General features: G+C 39.1%; 1 protein-coding gene across 1 annotated transcript in view; it reads right to left on the minus strand.

The window, feature by feature from the left end:
• LOC134350119 (polyribonucleotide nucleotidyltransferase 1, mitochondrial) overlaps positions 1 to 18992 on the minus strand; it is a 69725-nt gene that overhangs the window by 23031 nt on the left and 27702 nt on the right. Inside the window, exons 8-15 of the mRNA XM_063055065.1 lie at positions 18004 to 18117; positions 15680 to 15866; positions 14761 to 14812; positions 14605 to 14662; positions 13755 to 13851; positions 11278 to 11380; positions 9607 to 9677; positions 564 to 600 (exon numbers count right to left, since the gene is read on the minus strand). Coding sequence (XP_062911135.1) covers positions 564 to 600; positions 9607 to 9677; positions 11278 to 11380; positions 13755 to 13851; positions 14605 to 14662; positions 14761 to 14812; positions 15680 to 15866; positions 18004 to 18117 — 719 coding nt within the window. The remainder of the gene's footprint in view (positions 1 to 563; positions 601 to 9606; positions 9678 to 11277; positions 11381 to 13754; positions 13852 to 14604; positions 14663 to 14760; positions 14813 to 15679; positions 15867 to 18003; positions 18118 to 18992) is intronic.

Raw genomic sequence — 18992 nt, forward strand, 5'->3', positions numbered from 1 at the left:
TGTATTTCCATAATTTTATTTTCATTTTACTTATTAATGCAAATATTAATGAATCCATGCAAAATACTTCATGATGCAAGATTTTAACAAAACCTGGAACTGCATAAGCTGATTTGTATATTCATACATAGTGGGCCAAAAGATATGTTCCTATTCTCTACTGTTCTACATTCTATTTGAAGGAAATTAAAGCATGTAGAACTGGAAGAGCATGAATAACAAGAAGGCGCTGGTGACATACGGTGAATATCGATTGAGTTCCATGTACAATGATTTCAGGCAAAGTAAGCAGAAATTTGGTCCACATCATTCACAAATTTTGTTATTATTCAGAGACAGTAGATGACACATGTCTCACCATTTAAAATTCGAATCAATCCTAATAGGAAAAGGTTTTATTTTGCAAACATTTCCAATGGGAAATGTGCCGTTGCACTGGAAATCTGCTATCAGCAGAAAACACCACACAAATCTACTCCTATGATGCAACTCATTCAATAGAAAAATAATACCAACTCATTCATGTTTAATGCCAAAATTTAGAAGCAGAAGTTTTGGATTACCTCATAGTGCAGCATGAAATTTTTCTCTTTAACCCCACTGTATCAAAGTAAAATTGTAACATTAGTTTTGGAATATGTTAACTCAATAAAATATTTTTAAAAATAACACTCGGAAATAGATATCAACAGATAAATCAGTGTGGACCAGGTACTGTTTCCTGTCACAGTAAAGAGAACAGTTCAAAAGCTTTTCACTATGAAGCAAATATTCTATTCTGAATGAAAGCCAAGACTTTTGTTCACACTAAACCTTCAATACACCCATCTACTCCATTGTTAGAACTTGAGATCCACAACTCAGCATCTCAAGTTTCATATACAGGTTTCCCCCGCTATCCGAAGATAGAGCATTCCTATGAAACTGTTCATAAGCCGAAATATCATAAAGCGAAGAAGCAATTACCATTTATTTATATGGGAAAATTTTGTGAGCGTTCGCAGACCCAAAAATAACCTACCAAATCATGCCAAATAACACATAAAACCCAAAATAACAGTAACATATAGTAAAAGCAGGAATAATATGATAAATACACCGCCTATATAAAGTAGAAATACTTTTCCACAATCATTACTGCTCTGTTCTCCGTAGCGAAAATCTCACGCAAGCGCCGTCGGCAGCACGCAAGCGCTGTTGGCAAAAACACGGCACAAGCGCTCTCCAGTAACCTTTAAACTATGAAGCTGCCAAATCGACCAGTGGAAATGGTCCAGAAGGGTTGTATGGAAACTATTATTACCATTTTTCTTAACAACTAATTTCATTACTTAGCCTAATAGGTTAGATTTACCACAGTACATAATTATCTATTTAAATGTTTATTTTGCTTTTATATCATCTCAATGTATACTTAAGAATGTATAAATAATTGTAGTTTTATACATATAAAAAAATGGAAAAGGTTATATGTGTGAAAAAAGTACATGATAATTGTGAACTCCTTATCCAAATAAAAATAAAATTAAAAAAAAAATACATAGCCTATACAAAGTAGAAATAATGTATGTACAGTGTAGTATCACTTACTGGAATTGGGAAGACAGCGCAGAGCACACTGATGATGGTGTGTTAGAATGAATCATCGCAGGCTGGGGTGGTGCAGTGGCCCCCACTCTCCAGGCCGCCGACAGATACCGAACCGCAAAGCATGCAGGGGTACAGCGGTAGCCAGGAGGTATCCAGCACACCTTTAAGAAAAAAGCCGAAATAAACATGCTAATTAATTACGTGTCGGGCAGCACCTAATTAATTAGCAAGTTTATTTCGGCTTTTTTCTTAAAGATGTGCTGCGTGCCTCCCGGCTACCGCTGCATTCTCCGCGAATCAGAATCTGTCCGGGGCTTGGGGTGGGGTGGTGGGACACTGGGTTGTCATCTCGTCATCATCTGTTTCCATTAGGGCAGGCAGCTCATCTTCTCCTATGTCTGCCTGCCTCGATGCCGAAGGTCGAGGTTCGTCGTCTGCTATGGCTGATGTGGAAGGCTTGCTTGACTGCTGAGTCTCGCGCATTTTTCTATCATATAGTTCTTTGTAAGGACTCAAACCATCTTACAAATATCCCCAAAACCTACGTACCCTTTCAAAATTAAAGTCGTACTTTATCATTACAGCGAAAATCTCACGCAGTTGCTTCACGTTCAGTTCGCTACTGCATTCGGTTTCGATTGTTATCCTTTCTTCTTCCAATTGCATCAGCTCTTAATCTATCAGTTCTTGGTCATGGGATGCCAAAACCTCTTCAACATCATCTGCGTCAGCTTCCACAAGCCAAAGTCACTTTGTCCTTACTTCGTTCACCACAAACAAAATGCTTAATTATGTCTAGTTTTACGCTAAGTGTAACACCCTTACGAGCTCTTTTAGGCTTTTCCGATAGCATAGAACTCATCTTGCAAACGGCTGCTCACAGGCATGAGTTTAAGCAATGCTGGCTAGAATGGAGTTCCCAGGGAGAGCAGCTGCTCGGGGCGCGCGCTGATGTTTTCATGCGTTGATTTTTTATCGCGCGCTGCTTTTTTTTTCATAACAGTGAAAACACCTTCTGAAAGCGAAAACAGGGAACTAATGTAGGTCTTTTGTAACAGTGAGGTTTCGTAAAGCGAACGTTCGAAAAGCGGGGGACACCTGTATCTAAACACATTTTTTAAAATAAACTCTTACCATGATTGCTGTTGTTGATAACAACAAACAACCATGATTGGTGTCAATAAATTTCCCAAGCACCAGCAGAGAACAGAATCAAATTACTTGAATTAGAAAATTCAACAAGCCCTTCAGTTTTATAAATCTTGACCTTGTAATGCCTTCTGTGAAGCCACCTTCTCTCCAAAAATGTGTTTCCGATTTCTTGAACACAATCATGCTACTCTTGAAAAATATTGTTCAAGAACATATAGTTGCCTTATTTCTAACAAATTTGATGTTTTTGTTCAGTTACTGGTCGAATCAAAGGTGGTGATGAATTTTTATTTCAGAGGGATATTGAAAATCTGATTGAATGATGCCATAACAACATGTCTCACTCAACTTCAGCAAAACAAAGGAGTTGATTATTGACTACACGAGGAAGAAGCTGGAGAATCATGAGCCAGTCCTTATTTGGGATTGGAGATGGAGAGGGTCAGTAACTTTAAATTCTTTGGAGCTACCACATCAGAAGATCTGTCCTGGAACCAACATCCAAGTTCCATCACAAAGTGCCTTTACTTGCTTAGAAATCTTATAGATTCAGCACGTCAAAAGCTTCTGTAAGTGCACAGCAGAGAGTACCCTGACTGGTTGCATCATGGTCTGGTATGGAAACACCAGTGCCCAAGAACGGAAATGTCTATTAAAAAGTGGATACAGCAAGTCATCACAGATAGCGCTTCCCCACTTAGAAGGAGCACTGCCAAATGGAAGCAACATCCATCATCAAGGACCCCCATCATCCAGGCCATGCTCTCTTCTCATTACTGCCATTGGGCAGGAGGTACAGGAGCCTTAGGTCCCACACCACTGGGTTCAGGAATAGCCATTACCTTACAAATATCAGGCTCCTGATCAGCATGGATAACTTCACTCACTTCAACCTTGTACTGACTCCACAAGCTGTACTCTCATTTTTAAAAAAATCTAAGACTCATGTTCTTAGTATTATTTATTTGCTCTTTTAATCATTTGCACAATTTGCCTTCTTTTGCACGTTGGTTGTTTGTCAGTCTTTGTTATTTATAGTTTTTTTTCAAAATTCTATTGAATTTCTTTATTTTCATTTAAATGTTTATATTAAAAAAAAATCACCATTTATGTTGGTGGCATCATTCCTGTTTCTGATGCTGTCCACTCCATTACTGACCTGCCCATCTCTGTCAAAATCTACGTCCATACCTCCACATTTCCCTCTGTACAAATGCTGAGTATTTCCAGCATTCTGTTTTACATCTATAGCATCCACAGTGTTTCTTATCTTAGTTCCAGCATTATTTGTCCCATGCCTGTTTTCATTAATTTACTTCTATTTCTACCTTCTTCAAACAGCTCAGCTATGATGAACAAACCATCACCCTCTCTGAAGTGATACTATCATTACTAGTGTCATACGTTTATTGTAGTCTGCACGAGGACCTAGAGTTATCACCTGTGCTCACCCTTCCCTACAAATTGAAACATCTTTGATTTCTAACTTTTCTCAGCTCTGATGGAAAGTCAGTATCATTGACATTGACCTGAAACATCAGCTCTTTCTCTCTCCACAGATGCTGTAAAGCCTGCTCAGTTTCTGTACACCGTTCTAGTTTCTAACCTCCGTAAGCTTCTGCTCACCCAAACCTGACTACCCAACAACAAAGCCTACAATGGGTTCAGGATCCTCCACCTAATGTTTAAAATTCATATCCTTGAATATCACTTCACATCATTTCCTTTCTTTTGGAATGGAACCTGCCAGCCTTTGAACTTCTCCTTCACCAGATTCCTCTTCTGACTGTGGTCTTCCTTGCCTTTCTCACCATATCACTGCCAGTCCTCCCTCAGTCATTTTGACATTATTTTTTAACATGATCTTTCTAAAGCACTGGACCTCTACACTTTGCTTTTCACCATAAGCTTTTCATTAAAACAATACTCTTTGAACACATTTGTTCACCCATTTTTATCTGTCCTTGACTGAAAATTTATTTTTTTACCTGCACAAGACTTTTAAGACACAGGAGCAGAATTAGGCCATTCTGCCCAATGAGTCTGTTCCGCCATTCCATCATGGCTGATCCCGGATGCCACTCAACCCCATACACCTGCCTTCTCACCATATCCTTTGATTCTCTGACCGATCAGGGAACTATCAACGTCCATCTTAAATATACCCAAGGACTTGACCTCCACCGCAGTCTGTAGCAGAGCATTCCACAGATTCACTACTCTCTGGCCAAAAAAATTTCTCCTTACCTTTGGGTTCTAAAAGGTTGCTCCTCAATTCTGAGGCTATTCCCTTGAGTTCTGTATACCCTGACCATAGGAAACATTCTCTCCACATTCACCTATCCAGTCCTTTCAACATTCGGTAGGTTTCAATGAGATCCAACACCCTCCCCACCCCCACGCATTCTTTAAAATTCCAGTTTGAGTACAGGCCCAAAGCTGCCTAATGCTCCTCATATGTTAATGCCTTCAATCCCCGAATCATCCCCGTGAACCTTATCTGGACCCTCTCCAACGAGAACACGTCCTTTCTGAGATATGGGGTCCAAAACTGTTGACAATACTCCAAGTGGGGCCTGACTAGTGTCTTATAAAGCCTCAGCATTATCTCCTGGCTTTTATGTTCTATTCCTCTTGAAATAAATGCCAACATTATATTTGTCTTCTTTACCACCAGACTCAATCTGGAAATTAACCTTCTGGGAGTCTTGCATGAGGACTCCTAAGTTCCTCTGCACCTCTGATGTTTGAACCTTCTCCCCATTTAGATAATAGTCCACACTATTGTCCTTTTACCAAGATGCATTATCATAAATGCATCTCTCCCATTTCACACACATCTGCTCTCACCCCATCCTACTGCCACCCCACTAGGGAGAGGGTTCCCCTTGTCCTAACCTACCACCCCACCAGCCTCCAGGTTCAACATATAATTCTCCATAACTTCTGCCACCTCCAACGGGATCCCACCACCAAGCACATCTTTCCCTCCCCAACCCCGCTTTCCGCAGGGATCGCTCCCTACGCGACTCCCTTGTCCATTTGTCCGCCCCATCCCTTCCCACTGATCTCCCTCCCGGCACTTATCCTTGTAAGTGGAACAAGTGCTACGCATGCCCTTACACTTCCTCCCTCACCACCTTTCAGAGCCCCAGACAGTCCTTCTAGGTGAGGCGACACTTCACCTGCAAGTTGGCTGGAGTGATATACTGCGTCCGGTGTGGCCTTCTATATATTGGCGAGACCCAATGCAGGCTGGGAGACTGTTTCGTTGAACACCCACGCTCTGTCTGCCAGAGAAAGCAGGCTCTCCCAGTGGCCACATATTTTAATTCCACGTCCCATTCCTATTCTGATTTGTCTATCCACGGCCTCCTCTACCGTCAAGATGAAGCCACACTCAGGTTGGAGGAACACCTTATATTCTGTCTGGGTAGCCTCCAACCTGATGGCATGAATATTGACTTCTCGAACTTCTGTTAATGCCCCTCCTCCCCTTCACACCCTATCCCTTATTTATTTTATATATTTTTTATTTTTTTCCTCTTTTTTTCTTTCTCTGTCCCTCTCACTATAACTCCTTGCCTGCTCTCCACCCTCCGGGCTCTCCTCCCCACTTCTCTTTCTCCCCAGGCTTCCCATCCCATGATCCTTTCCCTTCTCTAGTTCTTAAATACACACTTCCCCTCCTGTCTTCTCCTATCATTTTGGATCTCCCCCTGCCACTTTCAAATCTCTTACTATCTCTTCTTTCAGTTAGTCCTGATGAAGAGTCCCAGCCCAAAATGTCGACTGTACCTCTTCCTATAGATGCTACCTGGCCTGCTGCGATCACCAGCATTTTTTTGTGTGTTGCTTGAATTTCCAGCATTTGCAGATTTCCTCATGACTGTATTTTATCTGTCACTTTTTTGCCCACTCTTCCAATTTGTCTAAGTACTTCTGCAATCGCATTGCTTTCTCAGCAGTACCTATCCCTCCACCTATCTTCATATCATCTGCAAACTGCCACAGAGCCATCAAATCCATTATCCAAATCATTGACAAACAATGTGAAAAGTAGCAGTCCCAATACTGACCCCCGAGGAACACTAGTCATTGGCAGCTAACCAGAAAAGATTCCCTTTATTGCCACTCACTGCCTCCTGCCTGTCAGTCAATCCTCTATCTATGCCAGAATCTTTCTGTAATGCCATAGGATTTTATCTTGTTTAGCAGCCTCATGTCTGGCTCCTTCTCAAGTGCCTTCTGAAAATCTAAGTAAATGACGTTGGAGCCTCTCCTTTGTCCTCCCTGCTTGTTACTTCCATGAAGAACTCTAACATATTTGTCAGGCAAGATTTCCCTATATAGAAACCATGCTGCCTTTGACTTATTTTATCATTAGTCTCCAAGTACCCTAAAACCTCATTCTTAATAATAGACTCCACACTTTCCCAACCACTGAGGTTAGACTAAATGGCCTATTAATTTCCCTTCTTTTCCTTCCTCCCTTCCTAAAGAGTGGAGTGATATTTGCAATCTTCCAGTCCTCCAGAATCATGCTAGAATCAAGTGATTCTTGAAAGATCATGACCAATGCACCCGTTCTCTCTTCAGCAACCTCTCTCAGGACTCTGGGATATAGTCCATCTGGTCCAGGTGACTTATCCAACTTAAGACCTTTCAGTTTGCCTAGCACTTCTTCCTTTGTGATAGTAATGGCACTCACTCCTGCTCCCTGACACTCATGGACCTTTGGCACACTGTTAGTGTCTTCCATAGTGAAGACAGATGCAAAGTACCAATGAAGTTCATCTGCCATTTCTTTGTCCCCCATTACTACCTCACCAGTATCATTTTTCAGTGGTCCAAAATCAATTCTAACCTCCCTTCTACTCTTTATATAACTGAAAACACTTTTAATATCCTGCTTTATATTATTGGCTAGTTTACCCTCATAATTTATCTTTTCCCTCCTTATAGCTTTTGTTGGATTTTAAAAGCTTCCAATCATTCAACTTCTCACTCACTTTTGCTACCTTATATGCCCATTCCTGCTTGAAACAACCTTTTCCTTTTAAGTAGCATGCTGTTATTGTCTGTAAGAACTATCTTTTCACACCAGTCATAAATTCAGTGTTTATTAGCCTAAAGCAACAATCCTCATCTGATTTTAATCAGTTTAGTTTTAACTTTGAATTTGGTAGAAAAGCCGAACCTAAGTTTTGTTTTCAGCTCCAGTATCTTATTTAAAGTGGTTGTATGCTCCTTCCATTCCCATTCCTCCCATGGTATTCTACATTGTAAAACCCTTTTATATCAAAAAGCTCAAATTCAGAATAAGGTTCTCTTGATTTAATACTATTCTGACCCCAAGACTATTGACCAGAAACTGAACAAGACTTGATCTCCCTCCACGCGCTTATGTTTGCCAGTGGAACAAGTGTCAAACCTGCCCCTACACCTCATCCCTCACTACCATTCAGGGCCCCAAACAGTCCTTCCAGGTGAGGCGACACTTCACCTGCAAACTTTTCGAGGTCATCTACTGTATCCAGTACTCCCAGTATGGCCTCCTGTACCTTGGTGAGATCCGACATAGATTCGGAGACCGCTTTTTCAATCATATTCATTCCATCCACCATTAAATGCGGTATTTCCCAGTGGCTATCCATTTCAATTCTACGTCCCATTCACATTCTACCATGTCAGACCACGGCCTCCTCTACTGCCAGGATGAGGCCACACTCAGGCTGGAGGAGCAACACCTTATATCCCGTCTGGGTAGCCTCTAACCTTATGACATGAACATTTTTTTCCAAACTTCCGGTAATTGCCTCCCCCACTCCTTCTCTCCTTCACTATTCCCCATTCCAGTTTCCCTCTCACACCTTCTCTTCTTACCCGCCCATCACATCCATCTGGTGCTCATCCCCATTCCCTTTCTTCCATGGTCTTCTGTCCTCTCCTAGCAGATTCCCCTTTCTCCTGCCCCTTATCTCAGCTCTTTACTTCACCACCTCCCGGTTTCAACTATCACCTGCCACCTTGCACTTCTTCCCCTCTCCCCACCATCCTACTTTGACTTGTCCCTTTCCTTTCCAGTCCGGATGAAGGATCTTGGCCCAAAACATCGACTGTTTACTCTTCTCCATAGATGCTGTCTGGCCTGCTGAGTTCCTCCAGCATTTTGTGTAGCTACATTAATACTGTGGCTGTTTGTACAGTTCATAAAGTGGATATCACTTGGCAAGGGACCTGTCTCTTATTAATCTAAAGCCTTTTCCAAGGCATGTTTCAGGAATGGGAAAGCACACTCGCCATCACCTGGAAGACGCAAATCAAACAACACTGTAGCAGCTGATCAGCGTTCAGGACAAAGGAGGCTATTAGGCTGGTATATCTTCCACCACCCTAAATATTTACTTGCTCCACCACTGACATATTGAGGCTGCAGTGCATGCTACCTCTAAGATGCTCTGAAAACTCAACCTATAATCTCATCAAGAACAAGGGCACAGGCTCCCCAAGCCATAAACCTTTCTAAGTTGAGAATACTTTGTTATTCATTCATCATTGTTGGTGGAAGACCAAGAGCTCTCTATTTATCAGTATTGTGGTAGCAGCTTCTCCAGAAGGACAATAGTGGTACAATGGTTCAAAAAAATTAATTCACCATGAGCTTCTCAAAAGCAATAAAAAATAACCAATTAACATTGACCACAAAAAAGGAATAAATAAATAAAATGTGTTCAGGCAATTCCACTAGCAGGTATTAGGTCAACCAGATATCACATGTAGATGTAGGCAGATAACGAAAAAAAATTTGGTTCAGGAATACATCTAACGCACGGAATAAACAGTGACATTTTCATGACTTGCCTTATAAGAGTGGTGATAAGATCAGTTTTTACACTTGATTCTATAGAATCAAAGGTTACTGTACATAAGACCTAGAAAGAAAAAGAAACTTTATGAAAATTACATTTGTGGCAATCTGCATTTGGAAATAAGATGTTGCAAATGTGTAATATCCAATGTTTTCCAATATTTAACTTTCTACACTGAAGAAATAGAATACCTGGAGTAGTGTGTGCAGTTTTGGTCCCCTAATCTGAGGAAAGACATCCTTGCCATAGAGGGAGTACAAAGAAGGTTCACCAGATTGATTCCTGGGATGGCAGGACTTTCATATGATGAAAGACTGGATGAACTAGGCTTATACTCGTTGGAATTTAGAAGATTGAGGGGGGATCTGATTGAAACATATAAAATCCTAAAGGGATTGGACAGGCTAGATGCAGGAAGATTGTTCCCGATGTTGGGGAAGTCCAGAACGAGGGGCCACAGTTTGAGGATAGAGGGGAAGCCTTTTAGGACCGAGATTAGGAAAAACTTCTTCTCACAGAGAGTGGTGAATCTGTGGAATTCTCTGCCACAGGAAACAGTTGAGGTCAGTTCATTGGCTATATTTAAGAGGGAGTTAGATATGGCCCTTGTGGCTAAAGGGATCAGGGGGTATGGAGGGAAGGCTGGTGCAGGGTTCTGAGTTGGATGATCAGCCATGATCATACTGAATGGCGGTGCAGGCTCGAAGGGCCAAATGGCCTACTCCTGCACCTATTTTCTATGTTTCTATGTTTCTATACAGGTTCAAGAGGTGCTAGCAGATTTTTGGTACTTCACTAAGTGGAAGCTTTGGGAGTCCAGCTATTCTATCAAATGAGGTGTCATGGCTAAATATAAACTTATCATTACTCAAGATCTATCTAGCAGACAGATGAATAGCTAAACATAGTACCATGCCTGGTTGACTGACTATTCTGAGAAGTTTGAAGTTAAGACCAATTTTAACAGCTCCTCAATTCTCATCAAGATAAAGAAAATGGTAGATTCAACCCTTGTTCAATCAATTTTGACAAACTCATTAAATCTTTAAAAGAGACAAAATAATGCAATGTCACTTGCAAATGAAGATAACCATCAATCTTCCTATTAAACTTTTTTGTTCAGTGCACTGATGATTGTATATCTGAATTAAGCAAAATATTTCCTAGAATTATAGGTGAACCCCACATTGGGATGGGGGGGGGCGGGCATGTGCTACATTTTGTTAAACAAAACATGTTGCAATTTTCCATAATGCAAAGCCACGTCATTTGCGTATGCATCAAGAAGTGCACGTTTGTAACATTTGTGTATTGATTTATCCTCCTCACACACACATTTCATGTGGGCACATTTCCTTAACCACAATGACCATAATGCAGGGCTTTGTATTAACAAAAATGAAACATGAGCACAGGAGGTGTCTGTTTTGTAATAATGTACAATGAATAGACTCAACATGAGTTAATCCTTTCTATAAACATTTCTACAAGGTTAAAATTACAAATCCAGGAGAGTAAAGTGAAAATCAATGCTAAGTATATCAATTTGTTTGCTAATACAAATTGAATTAAAAAATGGACCATAGACATTAAAACAAATCCATTACACTTAGTACATTCACAAAATCTCCCAAAAGATGGACAGAATTTATTTATTCCATACCTGTGTCTGTCCTCTCTGAAACAGCGCAGATCCGTGAAGAGGTTTGTACAGATCAACTTCACAATTAATGTTCCTAAGAGATCTCAAGTCTCTGCCGTCACATCTGTAATACAAAGCAATATGGAAAACATTTGGAGACTTAAACAAAACTAAGGCTTCAAATTTTCTAAGGGTAATATGAAGGGATCTTGAACTTCTCCCACCTCCACCCCCCCAATCCCAAAAGGCAATGTGGTAGAAGTGAAAGGTTACAAAGCTAAATAATTCAGGGACCACCGAGGCTCTGAAAGGTTAAATCATTTAAATATTATACAGTACTGAAACTGCACACCTACATATTATCAGTGATTTTAATGTTAATCTAGTTCCAGTCAACAACCTCTTCCAGGCTGCAGCAAATCTGACAATTCAAATGAGGAGAGGTGAATTAATTAGTTTGTATCTCTACAGTACTGTTCATAGGCCAGGAAGGTTTCTTCAAGTTGTCCCAAAAAGATACTCGCTAAATAGCAGCAGTATCACCCAACCAGGTAATGTCACTAGGGAAGGATGAGGTAGTGGGAGGATGGGGGTGGAGATGACTGGACAAATCACAAAGGAGAGTCCTTGTGCAAGACTCTCAGAAGGTTAATTTACAGGTTTAGTCTGTGGTAAAGGCAGCAAGTGCAATGTTAGCATTTATTCCAAGGGGAATAGAATATAAAAGCAAGGAGATAATGCTGAGCCTTTATAAGACACCAGTCAGGCTGCACCATATCTCAGAAAGGAAGTGTTGTCATTGGAGAGAGTCCAGAGGAGGGTTACGAGGATGATTCTGGAAATGAAGGGATTAACATATGAGGAGCATTTGGCAGCTTTGTACTCACTGGAATTTAGAAGCATGCAGGGGTGGGAGAATTTCACTGAAACCTACCAAATGTTGAAAGGTCTAGCTATGGTGGATATGGAGAGGATGTTTCCTATGGTGGGGGTATCCAGAACTAGAGGGCACAGCCTCAAAATTGAGGGACAACCTTTTAGAACAGAGGTAAGGAGGAATTGTTTTAGCCGGAAAGTAGTAAATCTATGGATTGCTCTGCCACAAATTGCGACGGAGGCCAAATCCGTGGGTATATTTAAGGCAGAAGCTGATCGTTTCCTGATCGGTCAGGGTATCAAAGGATATGGCGAGAAGGCAGGTGTATGGGTTGAGTGGGATCCGGTATCAGCTATGATGGAATGGCGGAGCAGACTCGATGGGCTGAATGGCCTAATTCTGCTCCTATGTCTTATGGAGAGCTATATTGAGTAGCTTAGTTGGGTCCTGTGAAATTCTAAATTCAACTTCTTCCAACTCCTACTTAAGAGTTTAGAGAAATACATATTCAGCAACTATAAATATAATTTTTCTGGAGTCAGCTTTGTTGAATTCATTTTCCTGTTTCATCAGATTACTACCATGTCATATAACATTACTGCCATCACACTGCAACACTAACTATTTTCTGGCTGAGCACAAAGATGGATTACATTCCTTTTCTTTCATTTGTAGTTTTTTTTAAAGTATGCTCTTTTGTATCAAACCCTTTATTTAATTTACCTATATAGGGTTTGAACTCTTGCTATGCTCATTGAACTTGCTGTTGATAATGGAGAAAAAATGGGAATTCACATGAGAAGTTGTAAGTCCCATTTATTTACTCACTAATGTCCTATTAAAATGTTTAATGTTTCATTAACTTCTGAGAAAACAAATCTAGACTCAAAAATGTTAAATTTTGAACTTACTTACATTGAAGCTGCTGCTGTTACCAGAATGATATAATTTCTGCAAATGGTGAACCATTTCTTCCATCAATTTTATTCATCAAAGGATATACCATGTCTCCAGCAAAGCTGACACTGTTGCCATTCCTAAATGTCCTGTTACCTTGAACCTTCCAGTGAAGATGTTCCTACAATGTTGTTATATGGGAACTCCATAATTTCGATGCAAACATAATTGAGGTACTTTCAACTCTGGATGGAGTGTTTTTTTAGGACAAGAACTTACAGGCAGTGCTTGTCATTATAAGTTGCTTGGGTAATGTTATCTAAGTTACAGCAGTGCATTTTATAAATGGCATACAGTGTAGGCTGGTAGCAGAAAGCGTGGTATTTAGGCAGATGAATGAAATTACAAACTGAATCAATAAAATTCAGTGACAACACATTATCTTTAATTATTATTTTGTTTGTATCATCCTAGTTGTGAAACAATTTCCAAAACATTACCATTTATATGGCATATAATAACAATGTGTCATAATTCAGTGAGCAAATAGGAATTTCTCTTCATACAAAGAAAATACAGGAGGGTCAACTTCCTGGAAGATTTGAATTGACTCTTAGGTATAAGTATCTAGCTATAACTGTGCAACCAAACAAAATTCCTTAGAACATAAATGCAATAAACTACAATAACAAATAACTGAAGCTGATTTAAAGAAAATTTGTACCTTATGTATTCATTCATGATAATATTCCTAAACACCTCTTTGGAAACCACATTAAATGCCTCCATAATGTCATACGGTTCAACGTCAGCAAACTTTGCTGCAGAAGAAATACAAATTAACAGAGTTTCTTTGAACACATTAGAAGACAACTAAATCATGGACTACTTTATTACATAAAAACCCTGAAGAACAAAAAACTGTCAAAAGATAATAAGTTGACTACAACTGTTTGTCCCATGGAAGTAATATGAACGTTGTTTCCAAAATTCCAAAAGGACTTATTTTACATTGTCCAAAAGAACCTGAGCAACAATATGTTGATTTGATCAGTCTAAGGAGTAGATACATTCTAAATTTCAAAATTGATTCATTTAAATGCAGGTTTCTTTTAGAAAATAATATTTTAGGACATGGTATGTGAGCACTCAAAAGGTATGACATTTAGTAGCTACTGTATGACATAAAGGTATGACATATAGTAACTACTGTATGCTCAGTCAATGTTGTATACGTTTCCTAAAGCTGTTCACCACTGGCATCTGCATTTGGGTTTGCTGAAGGCAAATCGATAAAGCTTGGTTACTCATTTAAGTCAACTTCCATTAAGTAGCACATGATGAATGAGCTGAGTCTTCCCCCACCCCCCTGCCGCCCCCACAAATAGCAGTTCCTACATTTCAGAAGTACTATTGAATAGACTTTCATTGCTAGAATCTTCTAAGAGCCCTGCAATATACAAATGAATCCAAGTGCATTTTACTTGACTAAAATAGTGCACAATAAAGCAATGGTTTCTTTTAATCATGAATAGACAGGTAACTTAGTTTTTCTGGAAGTTAGCATATCATACCTCTTAACTGTTCTTCTGTTTCAAGTCTGATTTTGTTAATGGCATCATCTCTTGAAATCTTAATTATAAAATAATATAAATTCAATATAAAAATATTTTATTATTTTAATATTGGAAATTAAGTTAAATAATAATTGCATGAGAAGGGAGACTTACTTTATCATGCGTAAAATCTCTAAATACTTCACAGATCTTCTCTGAAGCAAGCCTAAGGAACAGAGACACATCATTTTACTACATCTGCCCAAGTTCCATACATGCTATCATGTTAAAAATTAAGAGTTAAAAATGAGTAAACAGTCAACATCGAGGTGAGACCCTTCTACAGAACTGGAAAGAAAGGATGAAGACCCAGGATAAAAAGGTGGAGGGAGTGAAGGGGGATAACTAGAAGGTGATAGGTAAAGCCACTTGAGTAGGAAAAGTAAAGGGCTGAAGAGAAAGGAATCTATTAAGAGAGAAAGGGAAGGAGGAGGGGACCCAGGGGGAGGTGTTAGGCAGGAGAGAAGAGAAAAGAGGCCAGAGTGGGGAGTAGATCAAGAGCAGAGGGGGAGAATGAGAAATTGATATTCATCCATCAGGTTGGAGGCTACCCAGACGGAACACAAGATGTTGCTCCTCCACCCTGAGGGTGACCTCATCATAACACAATAAGAGGTCATGGACCAACATGTCAGAATAGGAATCAGAATTAAAATGTTTGGCCACTGGGAAGTTCAGCTTGTGACAGATGGAGCGGATTTGCTCTACAAAATGGTCCCCGATTTATGACAGGTCTCACCAATATGGAGGAGGTCGCATTGATAGACCAGTGGACATTAATTCTGAAATAAAGTACAGATTGGTAAATTTCATTTTACTAGCCCTTAGTAATGCTCAGGTCAAAAACAAAGGAAACATTCTCTACCTGTTACCTAAAATATGAATTTCATAATTTCAAAGTGATGAGCAACTCAGCAGCAATGAAAATTACAGGCCAGACCCTTACAAATTGTGTTTGTAACTTTCATGCTAAAAGATCCCTTGCATGCTGGGAATTGCAATTCTCTGTCATCGTGGTAATCCCAAAACTTACTGCCTTGCAGATTCAACTATTTCTCTGGATGGAATGAACATCTTCTGAGGTGTCCTCTTGGAATTTCCATGCTTGCGTGCTAGTTGTTGAATGGCTTGGATGATTTGCTGAGTGTGTTTTACACCAATTTTGACAGCATGACAAAAATCCTGTTGCAATATATTCGCTGCTGCGGCTTCCATCATGACTGGCAAAGTTTTAAAAAAAAGTTTTAATTTTGCACTGTGAAACCACTTAATGACAACAAATACAACATCTCATGAGTTCTTACAAAAATTCTTTGAGGGTACCTCTTGACTAAAACATGCAGTCAAAATAGAACAAATATTGATTCATAATAAAGGGTCCTTTTTCTCTGCACACTGGACTCTTTAGGTTACATCAGGATGATGGATAAAGTGTCAAAGTTACAATTTATTCTGCTCTGACAAGATCCATTTCTCTCAAATGACAGAAAAGAGAGAGAACAGCATAGAAATTCTACTGCCTCGATTCTTATATTCTGCACAAAAACTTCAGTAAAAATCTGTCACTTTCAGGGATTAATACTCTGTAGGCAAATCACTCAAACTGGCTATCTGTAGCGAACAGTGCTGCTGTCCAATTTGAGCTCATGGCATGCTTGTATATGGAAGTTATTAATGTGTTAATTATATCAATAACTGCACAAATTATTGCCGCAAAAAAACTATTACTGTATGGGCGCAAATGCAGGAGGTTCCTTTACTGCCTGATCCCAGTATGAATTAAGGTGCCTATTTTAATTTAACGTGTGTAAAATGCTAATGCAAAAATCCTCATGGAAATCTCACAGGTGGTCTGGGTGTCTTCAATGTCATGGGTTTGACTTTCTTATCTCTTTGGGTGCAGTTCATTACACCAATTTTATCTGTAAGGTTATGCATGAACTTTAAAACACCGACTCCCATCAAACTGGGAACTCCAATTGTAATCCTCTACGCAATGCTCACATACCTGGAGACTACAACCAATCTATTCTATGGTACTAAAGTTAACTGCTTCAAATTACTATCATTAACCAAAAAGGATTACCATTACAGTTCCTACTTTGATAGGAGTCAGTGTTTAAAAGTTCACGCACAACTTTGCAGATAAAATTTCTTCATAGGGTAACCATAATACACAATGTTCATGTACAAAATGCGCACATAAAAAGAAATGATCTAATTTACCTCCACATGCAATAGATACGTGTCTTCATGCAGTGTTAGTTTAAGGACTTCCAGTTCATTATCTATTTGGCAGTATTCTATTATGAATATTGATTAAAGATAACATGTGGTATGACTTCCCCAATGATTTTCTTTAATTTATTCTATTCAAGAAAATATATAGAGTTCAAAATTCTAACTCATCTGCAGTGCATTAGTGCACTAAATAATGGAATGTCATTTAAAACCTGACACATGGAGTGTGGATCCAAATTTTCATTTGTGACCCCCTGTACTCTACACATTTGCTTGAATGCAGTAATGTTAAAGATGCAGAAATCATGCTATATGATTCGCTACTATGTATTTGCAGTATCTAAACAGTTGACTTTCAAACACTTTATTGGTAAAGGCCTGCTTCCACATTATAGTGGTGAGTCTACTGTGTAGATTCCATGGGGAAGTGCCATTCTTCATTGAGATACTAATTTTAATTGTTTCTGCCTACATTTTGGGAGAAATTAATCACTACACTTCCTTCATTACAAGCCTATTTTCCGTAAATAATGCCCTATCCCTTAAAGTGCTGCAATGATCAAGGGAAATTATCGAGGCATGGTTGTGCATCATTTCTAACTATAGGTTTATTACATAAATCAACTGTAGAAATTCTGATTGCCAAATCAGGTATAATATTCCTCCCAGAATAGCATGTTTAAAAATTTCTTGCAAAGTGTTAGAGAAAATGGAAATTGACCATGTTGAAAATTATTGTAGTCATCATACCACAATTCATGAATTGGATTTTAAAGTGGGTTACAATACTGCAGCATACCGGTTAAAAGATATTTTAAAACATAAATATTACATTACCAACTAACAATTTTTCTTGATTACTGTATTGTAATTATTATTTCTCTGGCTTAATTTATGGAACAAAATAGGGAATTAAATGAAATTAGAGGATACCCAAGCTAACTGTCAACTGTCAATATAAATAGCTAAAAATGACATTAAATGTTGTATTCGCATTCCAATTAGAACAAATGCAAATTTTAAATGCTGTTAACAAATATAAAAATGCAACTTCTTCACTGCATAAATTATTTTTATTTACAGCCAAGAGATTACAGTAAATAAATAAATACTTACCTACTTGGCTTTGAGGTGCTCCAGCCAGCAGCAAATTTAAACTGCTCGATGCCATTTCTTTCCGAGTTGGGTTAATTACAAATTCTCTATCTACAAGACCAACTCTTACAGCACCTATAACAAGTGAGCAATGTACAGTTATTTTTAAACACACAGCTCAAGGTTTTTTGAACAGCAATAGCAAACACAGATAGAATTGATTATTATTACCAAATTAGTTAAATGATATACAAGTCTGCATTAAATATCATTTTGCCAGCTTAAAACTTAATATAATAGCTTAAAATATTAATAATTTTAGCTTTATTACCACTTTTTCCCCATAACTGGAAATGCACATTCCTCCCAATATCTCATCGATCTTTTACAGAATAAAATTACAAAATAGTTAGTTTTATTTATTTATTTATTAAGAAAATGGTTCAACAATCTGGAACATTATTGCCTCACTATAGGAAGGTTGTGGAAGCATTGGAAAGGGTACAGAGGAGATTTACCAGGATGCTGCCTGGTTTAGAGAGTATGCATTATGATCAGAGATTAAGGGAGCTAGGGCTTTACTCTTTGGAGAGAAGGAGGATGAGAGGAGACATGATAGAGGTATACAAGATATTAAGAGGAATAGAGCGCCTCTTCCCCAGGGCACCACTGCTCAATACAAGGGGACATGGCTTTAAGGTAAGAGGTGGGAAGTTCAAGGGGGGTATTAGAGGAAGGTTTTTCACTCAGAGAGTGGTTGGTGTGTGGAATGCACTGCCTGAGTCAGTGGTGGAGGCAGATACACTAGTGAAATTTAAGAGACTATTAGAGAGATATATGGAGGAATTTAAGGTGGGGGGTTATATGAGAGGCAGGGTTTGAGGGTTGGCACAACATTGTGGACCGAAGGGCCTGTACTGTGCTGTACTATTCTACGTTCTATGTTCTATTGCATTTAATTCAGGTGAACTCTTTCCAGGAAAGATGTGGAGGAGAGGAAGTTGAAGAGG

The sequence above is a fragment of the Mobula hypostoma genome, chromosome 8 (assembly GCF_963921235.1).
Source record: "Mobula hypostoma chromosome 8, sMobHyp1.1, whole genome shotgun sequence".
NCBI classification, from domain to species: Eukaryota; Metazoa; Chordata; class Chondrichthyes; order Myliobatiformes; family Myliobatidae; genus Mobula; species Mobula hypostoma.